Raw genomic sequence first — 20,989 nt, 5'->3', positions numbered from 1 at the left:
AAAAAAAAATCATGGGATTGTAGGCACGGACAGCTATGGTAAAGAATAAATGTTGAATCTATTGATACATTGGAAACAAGATTGGCTGAAAAATTTAGAATATCTAGTGAGACATAATGAAAAACAACTAAATTATGTGGCATTGCTATACTAATGTATTTTTTGTGATGGAAGTAAAGATATGGTTTCGATTAGGTCATTAGGATTCTTCAAGCTTTGGTTAAGTGAGCAAGATATGCTAGTGAATTTAGAATGATCAAGGGATTTCTGTAAGCATAGATAGCTCATTTGGAGACAATGGCCTAAAGTTTCTTCACATCAAAAGCCTCTTAGTTGTTGCAAAAATGGCAAATGTGGTTGAACATCAGAATTCCCACCTCAAACAAGGTTCTTCTAAGTTTTGCTGAGGTAGGAATGGGGTTGGATCCAGATTCCTTTGGGCGTGTTTGACAGAAGCGGCCTCCTGTCAATATCAGTAGCCACCTTCTTTAACTTTGATAGCCCAGGAATGAGAAACCCAATGTATGCAGACTAGAGCTGCTAAGAGTAGGTTGGATAGCCAATGAGCCCTTTTAGAGGATAGTCTACTCCACCAGGGACACTTGAGAAATATACTCTTTGGGAGAGCTTCAGAACTGATAAAAGTTGGCATGAATGTGTATGAAAAGTGCTTAAAATTCATTAACAATGTGCTCATTGGAATTGTTAATGAACCTATCAAAACTGGCAAAATGGTCAATGGAGTATGTGTGTCACTGAGTGGACAAAGATGTGTTATGTCAAGACCCATAATAAGGTCCAAGCAATAGGAAATGGGTTATTCTCTCTGAATAGTTTTGTTCTAGTAAATCATTGCAGTAAATTCACAGTGAATTTTCAACCGAATTGCCTCTATTGACCTAACTATTCAGCAATGCTGGTCCTTAATTGGGCTAATGTGTTTCTGATTAACTGAATAACAAATGGCAAACTTTAGAGAGTTTATATAATTCAGTTGGTGTTTTTGCCTTTTCAGAGGAAATTAATTGTGTCTGACAACTGACCTCAGATTTGTTCACGTGAGTTTTCAAATCTTGAGTGAGAGTGGTGATTTCTTACTGACAGCAGCTCCTCCACTCAAAACAATATCAGAAAAATAGGTAACAAGTGTATAATGATGTAAGGAATGGCTACATGGTGCGAAGGGGAAAATATAGACAGATGCAGTTGCAGATCTTAAGGTTCCCTTGGGTTGCAAGAAAGAACAGTCCTGAGTTCAACTGTTTAGCTGCTGTCTTAGCTATAGATCTCCTGGAAAATGGGTCTAAAACTGTTCTCAGCCATGAGCTATGAAGGGGATGTTAAGAAGGGTACAGTTATCCATCTTACTGCATCATTCCATCTGATCAAGTACCTCCTGCCTGTTAGATCACTTTCAGGGAGCGAGAGAGAATAAAATGCTGCCTGAAGCAGATGAACTACAGTGTCAAGCAAGCTTATTATCCCATTGGAATATAGTCCCAATCTACGGTTGTCCATTTTCAGGCAAGCACACACAGTGACCTGCAATCACTTTAATAGCTAAAAAGGCAAAAGTTGCCCTCTCGCAGTTAACCTAAATTGTACACCATGTTTGAGAACACTCAGTCCAAAGCAACCAGCTCTGTTTGCTGATGAGTTTGAAATCCCAACAGTATGAACACACAAAGCACAGTCCAATTTCTGAGTCGGACTTTTGGCAAAACATGCATTAAGCAAGAATAAAAAGAAAAGAACTCATTAAACTAAATAAAGAACTAATTAAACTGCAATAAAAAGTTACCAGGGTTGTTACAGAGTAATATTTCTACTTGACTGAGAGAAAAGCAAGAAACTGAAAATTATTAGTCAAATAAAATGCACACATATCAAGGCAATTCCATAATTAGCGTCATAGCTTCAAAATTTGCTCAAGTGTAATTACATGAGGGAAAGAAACAACTATCCTGTGGCAAAAAAAATCTCATCAGACTAGCATTTGAACAGAATATTCTAAAGCTAGAAGAAACATCTTTACCAACGCTGTAATCAAATTCAACTTCTCTTATGAGCTCAACGAATTTAAACAACTGAAACTGTTTCTCTAGGTATTATACGAATGAACATCCACTGGTTGATTTGACTGAATATAAATGATTAAGTTTTTCCTTTGGCACAGCAAATCTCAACTCCCTGCCCAATAATTATGAAACATGGAATGATTATTTTGTCAGGGTCTGAAGCCTATTTCTCTTCTTGAACGTGTTTGCACCTCCCAAATCCTTGCTTATTTCCCTGAAGCTGCATATCTGAATTAAATTTCTGTCCCTGCTACAGCACTGAAACAGCTCTTACCAAAGCCATAAATGGCATCCTTTGTGATTGTGACCAAGCTCCATCTTTATCATTGTTACTGGGCTGGATTTCTAATGTATATACATCCAGACCCCAGCTCTTCATGACAAGCTTTAGATATAGCCACTCTCATTTTCAATCCTCCAGATAGCTAAAGGCCTGGGATCTCATTCCCCAACCAATCAGTGACAGCAGCCACAAAGTCTCCTGGTGACAGAAGGCCAATCAGAATGAGCCTAATAAGGTCTGATCCCTACACTGACTGATGTAACGCAGCAACGTGGGCAGCTTATGTCCAGGACATTTCTAAGTTCAGGGTGAAAATGTGTGGCTGATGATGAGGAGGGCAAGTATGGACTGGGATTGCGGTGGTTTACTGCAAGGTAAAATGAGAGAACCCCCTTCTACTGCCTGACCCATAACACAAGCTGGGCCACAGCCACAGACAATAGCTGACTCCTCCATCTCCCTCTACAACCCCACCTTGCCAGAGGAGTTAGCTCTCCCACAGTCTTCTCTAGGCATGCAAACTGAGGAGGAGAGGTCAAGTTCTTTTTAACCTTCTAAGATGCCAAAATAGCCGATTAGCTATAACACCTATTGCTGGCTTACACTGGCTCTTGGACAAGCATTGTCTTGTTTTCAAAATGCTTATTCTGTGCTTTCAATTCCCTCCACAGACAAGATCTCCCTACTTCTGTAATCTCCTCCAGTCCCCAAACCATCTGAGGTTCATGTGCTCCTCTCATTCTGGCATTTTGTGCCAAACTATAATTATTCTGCCATTGATGCCATTGTCTTTGGTTGTCTGCAGGATAGCCTCCCTCTAGCTCTCTGCCTCTCTACCCCAGTTTCCTCATTTAAAACACTCCTTAAAAACCTGCTTCTTTAACTGAATCCTTGTTCTCTGAATCAAAATCCCCATGTCATTTGTTTTCATATTTTGATCTTTATGCCCTCTGAATTTTTTTTGGGTGTTTCAGTATATTAAATGTTGTGTATAAATATAGCTTACTGTTGTTACAGTATTGGCAACTTAAACATTTAAAATGTTGACAACTATTTCTACATTATTTGAATTCCGAATTGTAAGGTGTCAATTACCATAATGATTAGATTAGATTAGATTCCCTACAGTGTGGAAACAGACCCTTCAACCCAGCAAGTCCACACTGATCCTCCGAAGAGTAACCCACCCAGACCCATTTCCCCCTCACTAATGACCTAACACTATGGGCAATTTAGCATGGCCAATTCACTTGACCTGCATATCTTTGGACTGTGGGAGGAAACAGGACCACCCGGAGGAAACCCACGCAGACACGGGGAGAATTTTCAAATTCCACACAGCCAGTCGCCCGAGGCTGGAATTAAACCTTGGGCCCAGTGCTGTCAGGCAGCAGTGCTAACCACTGAGCCACCGTGCCACCCATAATCCTGAGGATTCTTTTCTATTCTCACCACAATTCTAGCTATTTTCTGTTTGGCGTGGATTTATACTTCATATCAGTCTTTTGTCACAAGTTTATCAGTCTCCGGTTGAATACAGGCTCACATTTGAGGATAGTCTATTTTTTCATTTATTCAGTTATGCTCTGTACATCCATTGTTATTGAGAATAAATTACGGACTAGAAAATGATGCACTTATTCTCTATGTCCAGTGATCAGAATATCAGGCAGAATCTTCCCAGCATGCTACAACATGAGCCCATCGTGGGAAACATGGGAATATCGGGTGAAGTGTCCAGCAAGAACCTTCTCAGAATTGAGAACAAAATGTTGCATTTTTCAAGAAAGTTTTGAACAAGGAGACCAGCTTCTAACTAAGTTAAAAATTACCAGGTTACAGTCCAACAGGTTTATTTGGAAGCACTAGCTTTCGGAGCACTGCTCCTTCATCAGGTGGTTGTGCAGATTAAGATTGTAAGACACTGAATTTAGAGCAAAGGTTTACAAAGAGCAAAAGTGTGATGTAACTGAAATTAGATATTGAAAAAGATCTGGATTATCCATTAGGTCTCTCATCTTTTTGAATGACCATGTTGGTTTCAGTTCTTTCATATTTAAATCGCAAAACATTTTTTTAAAAGTTACACTCTCAAGTGGACTTTAACAATTGGTGTCATGTTTTTGCCCAGATAATGTATTGAAGGTGTGAGCTTCCCTGTGTGAGGCTGTCTGTGCCACAATGGTCAGACTGATTTTAATTTTAAAAACAGATTTACAGATCTTACATGGATTCATGCAGTTTTGAGCAAAGTAAAATGTAATTCGGCAAGTACAAATTCACCCCACAAACTTATATATGCATGTGTGTGGTGGGGTGAGGGGTGGTTATGAGTGTCTGGAAAAAGTGTGTGTGAGTGAGAGTGTAAAGAGGTATAAGTCTGTGAGAGGATATATGTGGGATTGTTTGTGTGAGTGTTTGCATGAGTGTGTGCGTGTATATAGTGCAATGGGGTCACCTGTGGTGTGACATGAACCCAAGGTCCTGATTGAGGCCATCCTCATGGGTACTGAACCTGGCTATCAGCCTCTGCTTGGTCACTTTTCATTGTTGACCTCACCTTGACCTCCTTCCACCTATCCCACCTCCATCGCCCCTCCCCCTAGTCCCTCCTCCCTACCTTTTATCTTAGCCTGCTTGGCTCTCTCTCTCTTATTCCTGATGAAGGGCTTATGCTCGAAACGTCGAATTCTCTATTCCTGAGATGCTGCCTGGCCTGCTGTGCTTTGACCAGCAACACATTTGCAGCTGTGATCTCCAGCATCTGCAGACCTCATTTTTTACTCGAACACTTTTCATTGTTGCCTGTCTTGAAGTCCATGTTCGAGAATGGTCACCCAAAGGTCCGAGGTTCAACGTCCTAGACTGTTGAACTAACTGGGAGGGAACACTCCTGTCAGATGATTGTTGTGCTGTGTCCATTCATCTATTGCTATAGGCTCAGCTTGGTCTTGCCTCAGGGCATCCTTGCCTGCAGCGTAGGAGATAGACAACATTGGCTGAATCACATAAACACCTGCCACATACATGGTGGGAGGTGTCCCCACATGTAATAGTGTTGTCCATGTTGACACACTGAAACATCTTGTAGCGTCTACTGTGACAAGGTTGTATGCTATCGTAATGAAAGCCGGGCACTTTGGTACGAACAATGATCTGTTTGAGGTTTGGGGTTTGTTTAAAGGCGAGAATGGAGGCATGGAGAAGATCTTGGCAAAGTGCTCACTCTCATTGGTAATGTGTTGCAGGCTGGGCAGAACATGGTGCAGTTTTTCGAATCCTGGAAATACTGTACAATGATAGGTACCCTGTCAGTTGTAGCTCATGTCTGTCTCCTGAGAAGGTTTCTCGCTGTGGCATGTTGGAACTGGAGGTCAATGAGTTGAGCATTGTACCCCATTCTTATGATGGCACACATGAACATTTCCAAGTGTCATGTTCCTCCTCATTTGAACAGATCATGTGTATGCATAGGGCTTGTCCACAGGGGATGGGTGTTTTAATATGCTTCAGGTGGAAGCTGGAGAAGTGTAGCATTATGAGGTTATCCATGGGTTTGCGGTAGGGTAAGGTGCTGAGGTGCCCATCCTTGATGGAGACGATGTGTCCAAGAATGAGACAGATAGTAAAGAATAGTCCATGGTGAGTTTGATGGTAGGATGAAACTTGTTGAGTCCACTCCGTGGGTCCAGTGGAAGAAAATGTCATCAATGTACCTGGTGTATAGTGTTAGTTGGAGATCCTGCATAGAGAAGAAGTCTTGTTTATACCGTGCATGAAAATGTTGACATAGTTGGGCGCATGTTTGGTCCCCATGGTTGTTCCATGTGTCTGATGAAGACGTTGTAATCAAGGATAAAGTGGATGGGTTGTAGGATGGTGTTTGGAGATTGGCAGTTGTTGGTGTTGAGTACTGAGGCTATTGCCGTGATGCCATCATTGTGGAGGATGCTGGTGTAGAGTGCAGAAACATCCATTGTGACGAGGAATGTTTCCGGTTCAACTAGTCCGTGAGTGCTGAGTTTCTGTAAGAAATCTGTAGTGTTGCGACAGAAGCTGGGGTTCTAGGAGTGACCAGAGGCCTAGTAGCATGGATTATTATTCATCATCACCCTTATTACTTAAGCTCACCTCATGAATATGCAGTTTCTCGTTTTCCCACCTACTGAATAGAAAAGAGTTTTCAATGTGGAAGTCAGAGCAAGTATCTGGTGACTCCACATTATGGCTTGCTTCCCTGGAGCTCCACCAGAATCTCAGGACACACTCTTTTATCCAGTGACCTGAGACAGCCTCCATCCACAAACCTTGATATTTGACATGTGCCAGCATTGCCGTATTATCATGCACCATCTCCAATCCACTGCCAGTGCACTTTCTGAAGCTCAGTGTTGCTCTCTGGAGTGCTCCAGCACCTTTCATTCCCATGCAAATGACAGAAAATTTTGCAGACAGACACAAGCACCCGCATCATTGACTGGACCAGGCTGCATCTCAGAGCTTTTCACTTGTTCTCTCATTTATTTTGAGTCTTTCTGAATACTCACAGTATCTCTATTTTATTTTACCATCCTGTTTTGCACTTTGCCCTGTTGGCTTGAGCTTAAAAGACTCACATTGCTTCTGTCTTGTCTTACATTTTAGCACAGCCACAAAGCTAGTCAACCTAGCATGGTTGTCAGCAATGATCAGTCAATGGAGAGGACATGTTACATTACAGCACAGTTCTATGTCAATCTTAAAACTGCATCATGTGCCTCCAATGTACACAGTGATCACACTGCATTTCAAATGACCATGTCTCAAAGTCTGTGGGGAATAGCCCTTAGTAAAGTTAAGGGAGACATCCTTCAGGCAGGAGATTGCAATACCATAGTAGCATCCAATACAGGTCAGGAGCTTGGGCATGATTAGTCAGCTGCTCAGGGCAGGCATAGTCAGCAACATCTCATCGTCTCATAGTAAGTGGGGACTCAAACGTCAGATACGCGACCACCTGTCTTAGTGCTTTCTGCTTTATTATGAGGCATTTTCTCTTGCAATTAGACACATTTATATGGGTAACCCCTTATTCTGAGCTCATGTCCTCTGGTTCTAAGCTTTCCCAAAAGGGAAACAACCATTCCATATCTACTCTGTCAAATCCCTGAAAAACGTTGTATGCTTCAATATGATTACCTCTCATTCTTCTAAACTTTGATGATTGGAACCTAACCTTACTCAATCTCCCTTCAGAAGACAATCTTTCAATGCCACAGATCAACTGACTGAACCTTCTCTGGACTACCTCCAATACCAGTTTGTCTTTTCTTTGACAAAGGGTCAAATTTGGTTCACAGCATTCACAGTATTGTGGGCGGCACGGTGGCAAGCACTGCTGCCTCACAGCGCCTGAGACCCGGGTTCAATTCCCGACTCAGGTGACTGACTGTGTGGAGTTTGCACGTTCTCCCCGTGTCTGCCTGGGTTTCCTCCGGGTGTTCCGGTTTCCTCCCACAGTCCAAAGATGTGCAGGGTCAGGTGAATTGGCCATGCTAAATTGCCCGTAGTGTTAGGTAAGGGTAAATGTAGGGGCATGGGCGGGTTGCGCTTCGGCGGGTCGGTGTGGACTTGTTGGGCCGAAGGGCCTGTTTCCACACTGTAAGTAATCTAATCTAATCTATTCCAAGTGAAGTTTAACTAGCGCATTGTGTATTTTTTAACAAACTTTCCCTATTTTTACACTCCATTCCACATATTTTTTTTTAGACTTACAGTGTGGAAACAGGCCCTTCGGCCCAACAAGTCCACACCGACCCGCCGAAGCGCAACCCACCCCTACATTTACCCCTTACCTAACACAACGGGCAATTTAGCATGGCCAATTCACCTGACCCGCACATCTTTGTGACTGTGGGAGGAAACCGGAGCACCCGGAGGAAACCCACGCAGACACGGGGAGAACGTGCAAACTCCACACAGTCAGTCGCCTGAGTCGGGAATCGAACCCGGATCTACAGGCGCTGTGAGGCAGCAGTGCTAACCACTGTGCCACCGTGCCGCCCACTATCTATGTTAGCTTCTTGTGATTTAAGCGTGATCACACTCAAAGCCTACTGTCCTGTAGCTTTCTGTAGCTTTTTTCCCATTTAAATAATATTCATCTCCTCTACTCATCCTGCCAAAATGCGTAACTCAAGCTTTTCCACATTATCATCTATCTGTCCATTCACTTAACCTGATTATATCTCTCTACAGACTCTTTGTGTTATCCATACATCTTCCCATTTATTTTTGTGTGATCACAAACTTAGTACATTGATTTTCCTCATTTCAGTCATTACATATATTGTAAATAATTGTGGCCCCAGTACTGATCTCTGTGGCATTTCACAAGTCACAAGTTGTCATCCTAAAAAAAAGTCCTCATCCCAACTCACTGATTTCCATTAATTAGCTAATCCCTGATCCATGCTAATTTAATATCCCCCAAACCATGGGCTCTTATCTGATTAAGTAGCCTAACATATGGTGCCTTATCACATGCTTTCTGAAAAGCCAAATAAATTACATCCATTTTTCTCTTTATCTATTCTGCTTATCACTGCCTCCTCTAATAGATTTGTCAGGCATGGTTTCCTCTTCATTAATATCGACTCTACTTGATCATATTGTGTATTTTTCTAAATGTTGTGCTATTATGTTCTTTATAATAAACTCTAGAATGTTCCCAATAATTGATATAAGCTTACTAGCCTGTAGTTTGCTTTTTTTTTCTTCTATCCTTTAAAATAAGATGTTAAATTGACAATTTTCCAACCATCTTAAATTACTGCAGAATGTAAGGATTCTTGGAAGATTGCAACAGCGCAACCATTATCTACATAGCTATTTCTTCTCATATTGTATGTATCCATCAGATCCAGGTGACCAATTAGTCTTTAACCCCAATATTTTCTCTTGCACTTTTCTCTACTGATAGTTATTGCATTTATTTTCTCTCGTCCATTTCCTCTTTGATTATTTAGTATTTGTGAACTGCTATTGGCGTCTTCTACTCTGAAGAGTGATGAAAAATATTTATTCAGCTCCGGTGCCATTTCCAGATTGGCTGTTATTATTTTCCCATCCTCATTCTTGGGGTCTTTTTTTAATGTTAAAAAAAAGTTTTGCTGTCCATCATTGTTACTTGTAAGCTTACCTTAAAGTTCTTCCTCCTTTCGATTACTTTTTTGGTGTTCTGTTGTTGTTTTGTAAAACTTTCCCTATCCTCTAACTTGTCAATTTTTGCTTTGCCACATCATGTGATTTTCTTTCAAGTTGAATGCATCCTTAACTTCGCTGGTTGACCATCATTTGCTTATCGCCTTCTTAACCGCCTTTCATCTCATTGGGGTACACATTCACTGTAAGATATTAACTATTTTCTTAAACATCTGCCATTTTACCTCAACTGTCCTTGTTACTAAACTCCTTTTGCAGTCCAGTCCAGTCTAGCTCACCCTTATTCCTTTGTAATTGCCCTTATTTAGGCTTAGCACATTTACTTCCCAACCCACATTCCTCCCTCTCAAATTGAATGCCAACTTGCACCATGTTATGATTAGATTAGATTCTCTACAGTATGGTAACAGGCTCTTAGGCCCAGCGAGTCCACACCGCCCCTCCGAACAGTAACTCACCCAGACCCATTCCCCAACCCCATTTTTACCCGACTAATGCACCTAACACTACAGGCAATTTAGCATGGCCAATTCACCCAACCTGCACATTTTTGAATTGTGGGAGGAAACCGGAGCACCCAGAAGAAACCCACGCAGACACGGGGAGAATGTGCAAACTCCACACAGAGAGTTGCCCAAGACAGGAATCGAACCCAGTGCTAATCACTGAGCCACCGTTCCACTGTATGGTCACTGTTTCCTAGGGGATCATTTATTCTTACATCATTCAGTAAACCTTTCTCATCATAAGTCACAAAATCTAAAATAGCTTGATCGCTGGCTGGATCTGCAACATTTTCTTTGAGGAAACTGTCTTAAGTACACTCTATGAATTCCTACTCTGTCAGTCAGACTATCCCAATTGACGTAAAGATTAAAAATCATCTATGATTAAGATACTGCCATTTTTACATGCCCCCATTCCTCCTGATTTATTCTCTGTCACATTGTATAGCTACTGCTAAGGAGCCTATAAACTATTTCTACCAATAATTTTGCCAAGTTTTGCAATTCAATGTTCTGTAAGAACATGAATTTATTAGCATACAGAGTATAACTCTGGGTCAAAAACTCTACACTTGCAAATTATTGCTCTGGATACTGGGGAAAGTTTTGTGATTTATTTTGGCAATTTTGATTAGCAGAATTGCCATGGGAATTACAACCTATTGAATTAAGTAGGACAGCCACCTGCCCACGTTTCAAATTTGCATATAACACTTTTGGTAAGCCCAGTTAGGTAGTGAAATCTTCTCATTATAAATAGTTTGCTGCAAATCATGACGATTTGTTCTGCTCTAACAGTGCTCCATAAACAAATGTTATGGTTGCTGGTCTCAAGTTGTTTGATGTCTCATTTTCTCCATCTAGCACCAAATTGCTGCTCAGTGATTTGCTGTAGCGAAAGCATTTATACACATTTGCTAACAAAGCATGCAAGAAGTTTGGTTGCTGTATCCATTGATGCATGCAACCAGCCTATTAGCATTTTTAGGCCATTACTGGAACCATTACTGTATAAATAGTTTGAATTTGTCAGTTAGATTCAGCTTAATTGTACTATTGGAATTGTCAAATAGTTTTAACTCTGCATCACATTTCCAGATAGTTATGTACAGAAAATTGTATTTGTGTCAATTGCAAATAAGTGGCACAAAGCACAATCGAAAGCCACAGGAAGAAAATGTGCCTGAAAGTGTCTCATCTATTAAGCAAGACTCTTTGTTGAACAGTTTGCAATTAAGAGCACAGGTAAGCAGAAAAACATTAAAATGTAAGACAAGTATTTTATTGCTATCACTTTTAACACTTTCTAATTAACAGCAGTGGCAAATTGCACTTAAATGTAGGATCTTTAGCATAGTAAAACTTCCCAGGAGCATGATTAGGCAAAACCTGACACTGAGTCACACATAGGCATTAAGACAGGTGATCCAAAAGCTTTGTCAGAGACGCAGGTTTAAAGGAATGACTTCAACAATCAGATAGAGATGAAAAGGTGAAGAGAGAAAATTCCAGGTTTAAATGCTTGGACAACTCATCCAAGCCCTTATCCCCTTCTCATTGTGCCTTTGATGTCAAAGACCTATAGCGACAGCAATAAAATGCAAGTCCATGCACAAATCTGCAGACTCTGATATCCCGCTGGATGTTTTGTGTCTCTAAGGTGATCACCAACCAATCACAGAGCCAGCCAGATGCATACAATCCAGAACCAGCATGGTGCAAATACCATTGGTGTGCTCCTCCATCCTTCAATCCTGTTTAACAATGGCTTCTGACAAAATATCCTGATATTCTTGAGCCTGTCTGTACATGTCAGCAAAGCCATTAATGGCCTACAACATGGGATCATCTTCTGCCTGAAGCTTAGTAGGTACATCAACTCCCGTAGTCCTTGGAGGGTCAGAGAAGTGGGCATTCTTCCTCAACCAGTTGTGGAAACATGGCAGGGATATTCTCAGCAGATTATGTTCCTGAATCTAGTCTAGAAAACACACCCATCAAGGTGAAAGCCTCTGAGCTGGTGGATGGTCTATGTGAAAGCCTTGACATTGTATCTCGGAGGATTCAGTTGCTTCCTCAGAGGAGGAGGAGGTGGAGCTGAGGGTCTCCGGTGCTGGTCCCTTCCTGCCGGACCTTCATTAGGTGTCACTAGTGCTGGCATGGGTAAAGCAAGAGAATTAGTTGTCTAAGTGGGATAAACCTTGTGTAGGTAAAGAACGAGTTAACCTGGATGAGAATGGGAGAGTACCACAACTCAACAGCATGAAGCTTAACTGGTTGGCTGCCTTTGAGGTCTCCACATCCTCATGTGAGCACCCATCCCCTTCTTCAACCAACCTTCCTCATAACACATGTGCATCATGAGGTCTACTATTCCTCCATTGGTTTCGAACCTGTTGGCCTGGATACTGGCCAAGCTTTCCTGTCAGAAGACAAAGATAGAGTTTGAGCTTTGGAAATCAAAGGAAGAGCAGTTAATAGTGACACAGGAATAGGGAGGTGATAAAATGCTCCCAGTCAGTGAGTAGCAAGCATAGAGGGCAGGTAGGGTTAGTACTTTGGAAGCATAAAGTGGGGAAGAACTATTGAGTGGATATGCTGTGTGCAATATGAAAGTGTAGTCTGTGAGCCCTGGTGAGAAACATGTGCAGTGGCAGAGATAGTGTGAGTGGTACTCCTAGGAGTGTGAGGTTGCAGAAAAAAAGATGGTGACACTTACTTTTGTGAAGTACAGAAGATCACTGACCCTTCTCCTCCACTGCCATGTGATCTGTTTAACTGGTGATTTGTCGTCCTTTGTCAGTCAGCAGGATAAAGTGCTGCTCACATTGTCCACGAGCACTTCCATGTCTTAGTGGGTAAGGTGAGGAAATACCTTGTCTTTCTGGGCAAGGTGCTCATTGAGAATGGTGGAGACAGGCCCTGCCTGCCAGTGTGCAGATGGGCTTCAAACATGGTACCAGCACCTTGAGTGAAGCAAGGTCCTTGCAGTGGCCAGTACTTTCTGCCAAGAAAAAGGCGATGTGGCATCCAGACGCATAACTTTCAAGGTGACAGGCAGAGACTGCATGAGAAAAGTCACTCCAAGCCATGGTGGATTGGGTACCATGAACTTTATTTGATGAAACATTTTAACATAAGATGGGGGAAAGTAACAGTTCATAGTATCTTTCACTTCCCAAGATCATCAAAGCATTTTATAACGAATCTATTCCTCATAAGACACCATTATAATAACATAGCAAACATGGGTGCCAATTTGTGCACAATCAGCTCCTATTCCCAGTTATAATGTAAGTGACCAGATGAGTTGGTTTTAGTAACTTTGGGTCAGGTATAAACATTAGGCCAAATTCCTTGGGTCTTCTTCAATTAATGCCCTGGGTCTGACAACGACCCTAGAGCCTCAGCTTAAAATCTCAAATAAACCATCTCTGAAAGTGTAACAATTCTTAGATACTGCAAGTATCAGTCATGATACTCAAAGTTGTAGAATGAGTCTGGAATCAGTGATCCTTTGGCTTAGGGGTGAGTATACTGCCATTCAGCACATGATAACATAGCTGAACATCTTGATGCATATGATCACAATGAGAGAAAATGTTTATCTGTCAGTCAACAAGTCTTTAATATGTCTGGCTGGACTCTGTGAATCTCTGTCTAAATAGTATTCTCTCAAATGCAACTCTGTTCTCTGTCTGTACTATCGAGACAAAATAGCATCAAGTCCACCCACAAAAGAGTTAGTTTGTCATACTCAGTCGAGACATGTTAAAGCAATCTGTTATTATAAACCTCTGGAGCAGGAGGGACCCGAAACTGGCCTCCTACCACAGAGGTAGGGAAAAGTGCCCCTGTGCTGCATTCTCTTTCAATATTTCTTCTTCTTCTATTTTCTTTATATCCAGTATTGTTTTCATGCAAAACTGGAGATTTTTTTTCCATCACTAAATTATCAGTGCTTTTTTTTGATTTATCCTCCGCCATCAAATCACCTCTGTTTTCCAGTTAAAACAACAATTAACGGATACAGCTCATCAGAAGTATTGCAATAACATCAAAGTTGAGGGACAAAGGAAATAATGTGGGGATCAATTCAAAATGGAATTGGAGGGGGAAAGAAAGGCACTCCATCCCCTGAGGTGCCCACTCTCGAATAACATCGAGAATAATGGGCACACATGTACAAATACAGCCATGACAGAAGAAGGGTAGTTGGGACATTGCCTCGACCTGTTGACAGACATGTCCAGGAGCAGAATCATAAGAACCATTCTCACTCAGATATTTTTAACCAATCTGTTTAGCAATATTATGACACATCTCTGAGGTGATGGGATTCGAACTTGGGCCTCCTGTCACTAGCAATATACCACAAGAGTGGGTTCAAATACATGGTCAAACCCACATTATAAATTGGTATTAAGACATTTTTAGATATTAAGACATTATCAAGGTGTTGAACCTGAGTGTTCTAGACCAAAGGTAGGGACAGTACCAGAGTACCACAAGAGCTCCACAATTCTCATACTAGGTATTTTTTAATCAACCTACTCTGAGATAACACACATCTCTGAAGCAGGCGGGACCTGAGCCGGGTTCTTTTGATCTAGAGGTAGGACTTTACTACCACTGCATGACCAAAAGATTATCCTCCATTCTCACTCTTTACTCCTACATTAGGTCATTGTGAAGCACTTTTGTATTGTCAGCTTCTGTTCACAGGAGAACTGGATTAACATCATCTAAATGCATTTCACAGCAAACATTTAACTAGCTGAGAGAAGAACTTGCTCATTTATTGTTTAATATTTATGGTGTTGGGACTTGAAGGCAAGCCAAAAGGTTGAAGACCTTTACACTATGAAATTCTGTGACAAAATTAAACTCACATACCAGTCTACCTTTGAATGAATCTACTAATTTTCTATAAAATTACATTATCGCAATTTTCATTAGAATAGGATCCATTCATCTGTGTTTTATGCCAAACTTTCATCTTTTTTCAAAGAGCTTGCATTTTGGCTAATATTTCTCAAGATGACGGAAAATCACTGTTAATGACAGCAAATTTCGTCCAGTGACTGAATCATGCAAAGCGACAATACAAATGGCTATGGGCAAACATCTTTTGAATGTATTTACATATCTTTATTGCTTGACATAGGCTTCAGAAGCTATTTAAAGAAACTTGCCAGGAGCACAATCAAGACAATTATAAGAAGCGCTCACTTGTTTGAACCTATTCTTCGGTGAGTTAAAACAAAGTCAATGTATTATCCTGTGACTAGTTGCTGCCAACATGGTAATTATTTTATAGTGACAATGATTTTATTTACCATTGTATGAATAAAAAGTCATATTCTTTCTTTGACAAAGTCTGCAATGTACTGAAATAATGAATCATGTGGAGACACTGCATCTTTCAACTGACTCATCAAATCACTGTCACAGCACAACTAGTCAAATTAGTGCCCATTATAACCAAATGATGGTTCATTGTGCCTTCAAGTGATAATCATTGAAGAACAGCCAAACTATTTCTCTGGGAGGGAGAGATGGAGGTGATTAAATTTCCATACCTGCCTGATCCCCAAACGATATGCAAGGATACGGTCAACAGCATTTGGATTCATCTGAGTCCACTGCAACATGTAGGAGTACACGCGTGCTCGGTTTTGCCAGAGTGGGTTTGGTGTATCATAATAGAATTCAGGAGGGTAAGCTTTACCTGGAACAAGAAAAAATATGAGCTACTGAACCACGAAGTGCACGGAGCATTAAAATAGAATGATCTGTTCATAATGTACTTTCCCCATGATAAGCAATGCTGACACTCCATGAACAATAATGGAATACATAAGAGGATACATTACAAGCAGCTTCAGAAATCAGTAATTCAAATGAGTGCAAGGTGACATTAACAATGCATTGAAATCCATGAGACTCATTATGAATGATACAATTTTTTTCCACTAGGAAGGCAGTTTTGTTTCTTGAGGTCACATAATCTCAAGATTATGAGAAACAGAACATTCAGAACATGTAACTGAACTCAAACTTAACAAAGCATGATTTCATTTATAGAAATAGATCATTAAGGACCATTTAAAACAAAAGGGTTTTGTGCAATAATCTTAGGATATCAAAATACTGAATAAACAAATCAAAATTTCACAGAAAATGGATTCTGAAATGATGGTTTCTTTCGAAGTTTAAATTGTGGAATTTAGCGCATCGAGCCCTTATTTAAAGTTACCTTGCTTAATGTTGATTTACTTTACCTTTGGTAAATTAATGGAGTTTACAAACTCATTAAGTATCGCTGAGAATTGTTTGAACATAACCTGATTGGTGCCTCTCCTATTCCCTAACCTCTTGCTTTTCTCCAACCTCAAGATGAAGCTTCTTTGGCACTCCAGACCTCCATGTTCTGATCTCTCCACACTCCTGATGTTCAAATTGTGAACTCTCCTTCTCTCTGTCATTTAACTTGATGCCTCTCCCTATTCTCCATCTTCTGAATTCCAGCATTTTACCACTTCCTGACCTCTTTGTTGGGACCTCTGTTTCCTCAGCTCACCCAGAAGCAGCTTTCCTCAAGTGCTCTTGAGTTTACGGTCAAGATCCAGATTCAGTCGAAAGCTGAAGTTCTGATATTATGGAGATGATAGCCCTGGGGGTTCAGAAGTGCTCAGTCTTTGATAATTCATGTATTTTTAAAATAACTTTCAAAGCTGTTTCTGCCCTCGTTGCCTTTCTCCCGTGGGTTCAGGAGAGGGAGGCCAAGAGTGGGAACATTTAGAAACAGCAAGGATTGGCAAAGCCCCAGCAGTTCTGAATCATTACATCAGCACTTCTACATCAGAGTGGATTGAATCTGGGTTTTGAACAGAAATGAAAGACCAGAAGAAGGAAGTGATGAGAGGGTGGAATGGAAGGGGGAGGGAGAGAGACCGCACAGGGAGCAGGGGACTAGAGAAGCAGGATTACTATTGGGAATGAGATATGGTAGGTAGCAAGATACATTTCGCTTTTTAAACATTTTAGTTTAAAGGTTACTTCATTCATGAATAGGTGAATTTAGAACATAAAATATTTCAATAGAGTAATCTGATTTTCTTTTCAATCATCTACACTGAAGAAACATTGGGCAGGCTGACGTATGGGAACATTATCCTCCAGTCTCATTCTCCTCACAGTACTCAATCCAGGATGTTTTAGGTACAGATAGTGAAGACCAAATTTTATTTGTACTAGTTTCAAGGGATTATTCCCACCATTCGTCACTTGGGCAATGACCTGATTGAGCAGATAGAGCACCCTTTATAAGAACATCTGTAAAAAACTGGTGATACATCCCACCAAGTGACTGCCCAGATAATTAAACTGAAAATTATCACTACCCATAACACAACAAACTGTAAGGTAAGAAACAATTATAATAAAACTGCAGCGAGATTGAACATAAGTTGACTGTACAAATAAAAACAATTTCAGTGTTTAGGAAGATTGAAAATATTTATTTCAACATCCAGATGGACTTAAAGTGATGGGTAGAATGTGTTCTGATGTCCTATATTATCAAATCTCCTGACCTGAACACTCTACTCTTCATATTGCATTTAGTATCTCAAAGAATAACCAGTTAACATCCAAATCAGTTAGGATGGCTGCTTTTATGATTGATTTTAAAAATTTGCATGAACACAATTTGCAGGTTACTCACCAAAATTCAAAGAATTGGTCTAATTCATATAATTAAAGGAATGTCTAGACAAGTGAAATACAGCCACATAGAGAAATATAAGTGCTGTGTGTGACATGCTGAACAGAAGAATGATTCCCAAAATGTTAAGTTGCTGCACTGAATGTTGATATGAAGGTGATGAGAATGAAGGTGCGGCATTATTAATAATTTAGTTTAGGATTTCTTTTGACACTTACTAATCCTTGACATTTTTTATAAGGGATATCTTTGTTTTAACATTAAGGAATTAAAATTAAATAAGGAAAATGTCATGAAAAGACATTACCAAATTTCATAGAATTAATTAAAATAGCAATTCACTAGAACCGTTAATGACGTTTCACTGACTGATAATACAAGTGACCCTTTCTCCACAAGATCCTGTTGGGTAGAGCTTGTGCATGGTTAGTTCTCCACTAGTTCTAAAGCAAGATCTTGAAACCTGCCCTGAAGTGATATGGACATTATATCCATAAAACAAGAAGCAGAACTTGTCTGTCTTAATGATGACTCAAGTTTGTGGATTATAAAGTGGCCAACTCTCAGGGAAGATTAGATAACTGTTATTCGTGGCTATTATTGAGACTATCATTAACACCTGATTTGCTAAATTCCTCCACTATACATCAACATGACAGACACATCTCCAGTTGTATTTTGGACAGTCTTGTAATGTGACAAATTCTGGCAACAATACTGACTATCCCCAACCGTTCAAGGTTTGGAATATTCTGGCTGCTTTCACAACGAAGTCTGCAAAGTTCAAAGACATGTTGACTGCCAAAAGTACCTTACTGCTGATATAGGTCAAATGAATTACAGACAGAAATGAGCAATAAACAGCTTGGTCCATTTCCTACATGATCACTAATTGGCTGAGTTGTCAAGTCAAATCACAATGTTTTAAACCAGAGATGCCACTTAGCTGCAGTCAACATCAAAATGTCATGGTTCCTGTTGTATTACAAGACAGCAGCATAAATCTTGGAATATCACAAGAGAGGTCCCTCCTATGGGTGCTGATCATTATATTGTTTATAAGATCATTTTGACAACCTCTGCACAAATTGCACTCTATTTGCTAGTTAGAAAAGAATAATTTTCCAGTGGATTGCCACCTCCTATCATCCTAAATGCTTGGATAGGTCATCACTAAACACTCACAGAAGTGTTATCAATGCAGAACAAATCCTCTGCATTAGAGTTTCCTTCACAAATTAGTCACAATTCTGAGGCATGTAAATAAATGCAGCAAGTTACATGCTTCACACAGGCCACAAGAGGCAAACTGTCTGGGCTTTAATTTGAGTCTGCTACCTTGACACTCTAGCTGTTTTGAACCATTAATGTGCTTTAGACTCAATTCCCTCTTTTCATAGCTGTGGCTGGACCTACTGCTGCCCAAATATCAATCCAAAATCAACTGCCAGTCTCAGATAGACAAACATGTGCATTAACTGCTAAAAGAAATAGTTGGTGAATGCAGGGGAAATATTGGAGCTCCACTTTGAGCTGTACTAGACAAGTTAGATAGTATGTACAATTCACAAGTGCTATTAATTGCTCCTTCTGGAGCAAGAATTTAAAGTTAAAACCAAATTCTGGTGGATCTAATGCAATTAGTTTTTATTGCTATCCATCTGCAGCCATTCCTGATAATTTAAAGTCAATTCTGCACTTAAGAAGTTAAATCACACCATCATTCAAATTAACCAAAAAACATTGCACAGCATAACAATAATTTACTAATATATTTATTTCACAACTTAAATGAAGTGATTGAATAAATGGAATCCATATTTATTCATCTGTCCAGCTTAATTTTGCTTTATCATAAACAATAAAATAAGATGGATGTAAGGATTTAAGCACAGTTGCAGCTAGTTTGTGTTGATTCCAATGTACCCATCTAAAAAGTAAATACCAATTAGTTCACATTTCAAGACAATCAAAAATATTTATTACACTGTTTTGAGCCATATCCCTCACAAAGCTTTGTCAAAATCCTTTCAGATTTTGTTCTGAGACTCTTAACATTTCCAACCGGGAGAAGTGCCAGAAATGGGTCATTATAACAGCATGCAAGATACTAAATCATATGAAAAGGTAAATTGGGCAAATTACTTCTAAACTAGATTGAAAGTATGACAAGGTGACTGATATTCATGTTAGCAAAAGGGAAATTAAGGGCAGATATCAGCAAGTCATTTTAACATCCAAACCTAATTTTCTTGTACTCTTTCTTTTATTCATTGATAGGATGAGGGTGTCACTGACTAGGTCAGCATTTACTGCCCATCCCTAATTGCCCAGTAGGCAGTTGAGAACAACCACATTGCTGTGGGTCTGGAGTCACATGTAGGTGAGATCAGGTAAGAATGGTAGTTTCCTTCCCTAAATGGCATTAGGGAACCAGATGGATTTTTTTTTCAATAATTGACAATGAATTTTGGTCATCAGAAGACTCTCCAATCCAGGTTTTCTATTTTTCATGGATTTCAAATTCCACTGTCTGCCATGGTTGGATTCAAACCAGGTTCCCAGAACATTATCTGGATCTCCGAATTTAAAAAGTCCAACGATAATACCACTAGGCCACCCATGTTCTCATAATCTTCCTTTCCTACTTACTTCCAAGATTTCTTTTGATTGAGATAGTGGCAACACAATTTGATGTTGCATCCAATGCCACCCAGTCCTCCATGGAGGGTCAATGTTTGAAAGTTGAGAACATCCAAACCAATTTGATTCCTTCCACCTAACAACCTTATTTAGAACTTGTAATACCAGCTGTTCCTACTTCTTGGGATTAATTGTAATTCTAAACTCCAGAGGCTATTTCATAGCGAAAATGAGAACGTGGTCCCCCATTGGACAGCAGCTGAGTGTGCTAAGAATTACACTAACAAGGTAGGATCATGGGCCAAGTTCACAATTTGGCTCACATACACATGTTAGAAGTCATGTTTGTTCATATGCAGGGGCCTGTTCTCTGCATAAACGAGGAGTATATCTCAGCATTGTGCCCTGTTTGAAATAAACAAAAGCACAGAGGACAACTGGAGCGAAAGACTATTAAATATTAAAGACCAGAGAGATTTGGGTGTCCTCCTACACAAACAAGTTGGCAGGCAGGTAGGAAGGCAAATGACATTTTATTGCAAAGACT

At 40.1% G+C, this 20,989-nt stretch overlaps 1 protein-coding gene across 1 annotated transcript in view; it reads right to left on the bottom strand.

Annotated features, from left to right (window-relative positions):
- Window positions 1-20,989, bottom strand: part of mdga2a (MAM domain containing glycosylphosphatidylinositol anchor 2a) — a 924,938-nt gene that overhangs the window by 203,639 nt on the left and 700,310 nt on the right. Inside the window, exon 10 of the mRNA XM_060828983.1 lies at window positions 15,653-15,801. Within this exon, the coding sequence (XP_060684966.1) occupies window positions 15,653-15,801 (149 nt within the window). The remainder of the gene's footprint in view (window positions 1-15,652; window positions 15,802-20,989) is intronic.

Source organism: Hemiscyllium ocellatum, chromosome 8, assembly GCF_020745735.1.
Source record: "Hemiscyllium ocellatum isolate sHemOce1 chromosome 8, sHemOce1.pat.X.cur, whole genome shotgun sequence".
In the NCBI taxonomy this organism is placed as follows: Eukaryota; Metazoa; Chordata; class Chondrichthyes; order Orectolobiformes; family Hemiscylliidae; genus Hemiscyllium; species Hemiscyllium ocellatum.
This window is presented reverse-complemented; position numbering and strand designations above follow the sequence as displayed.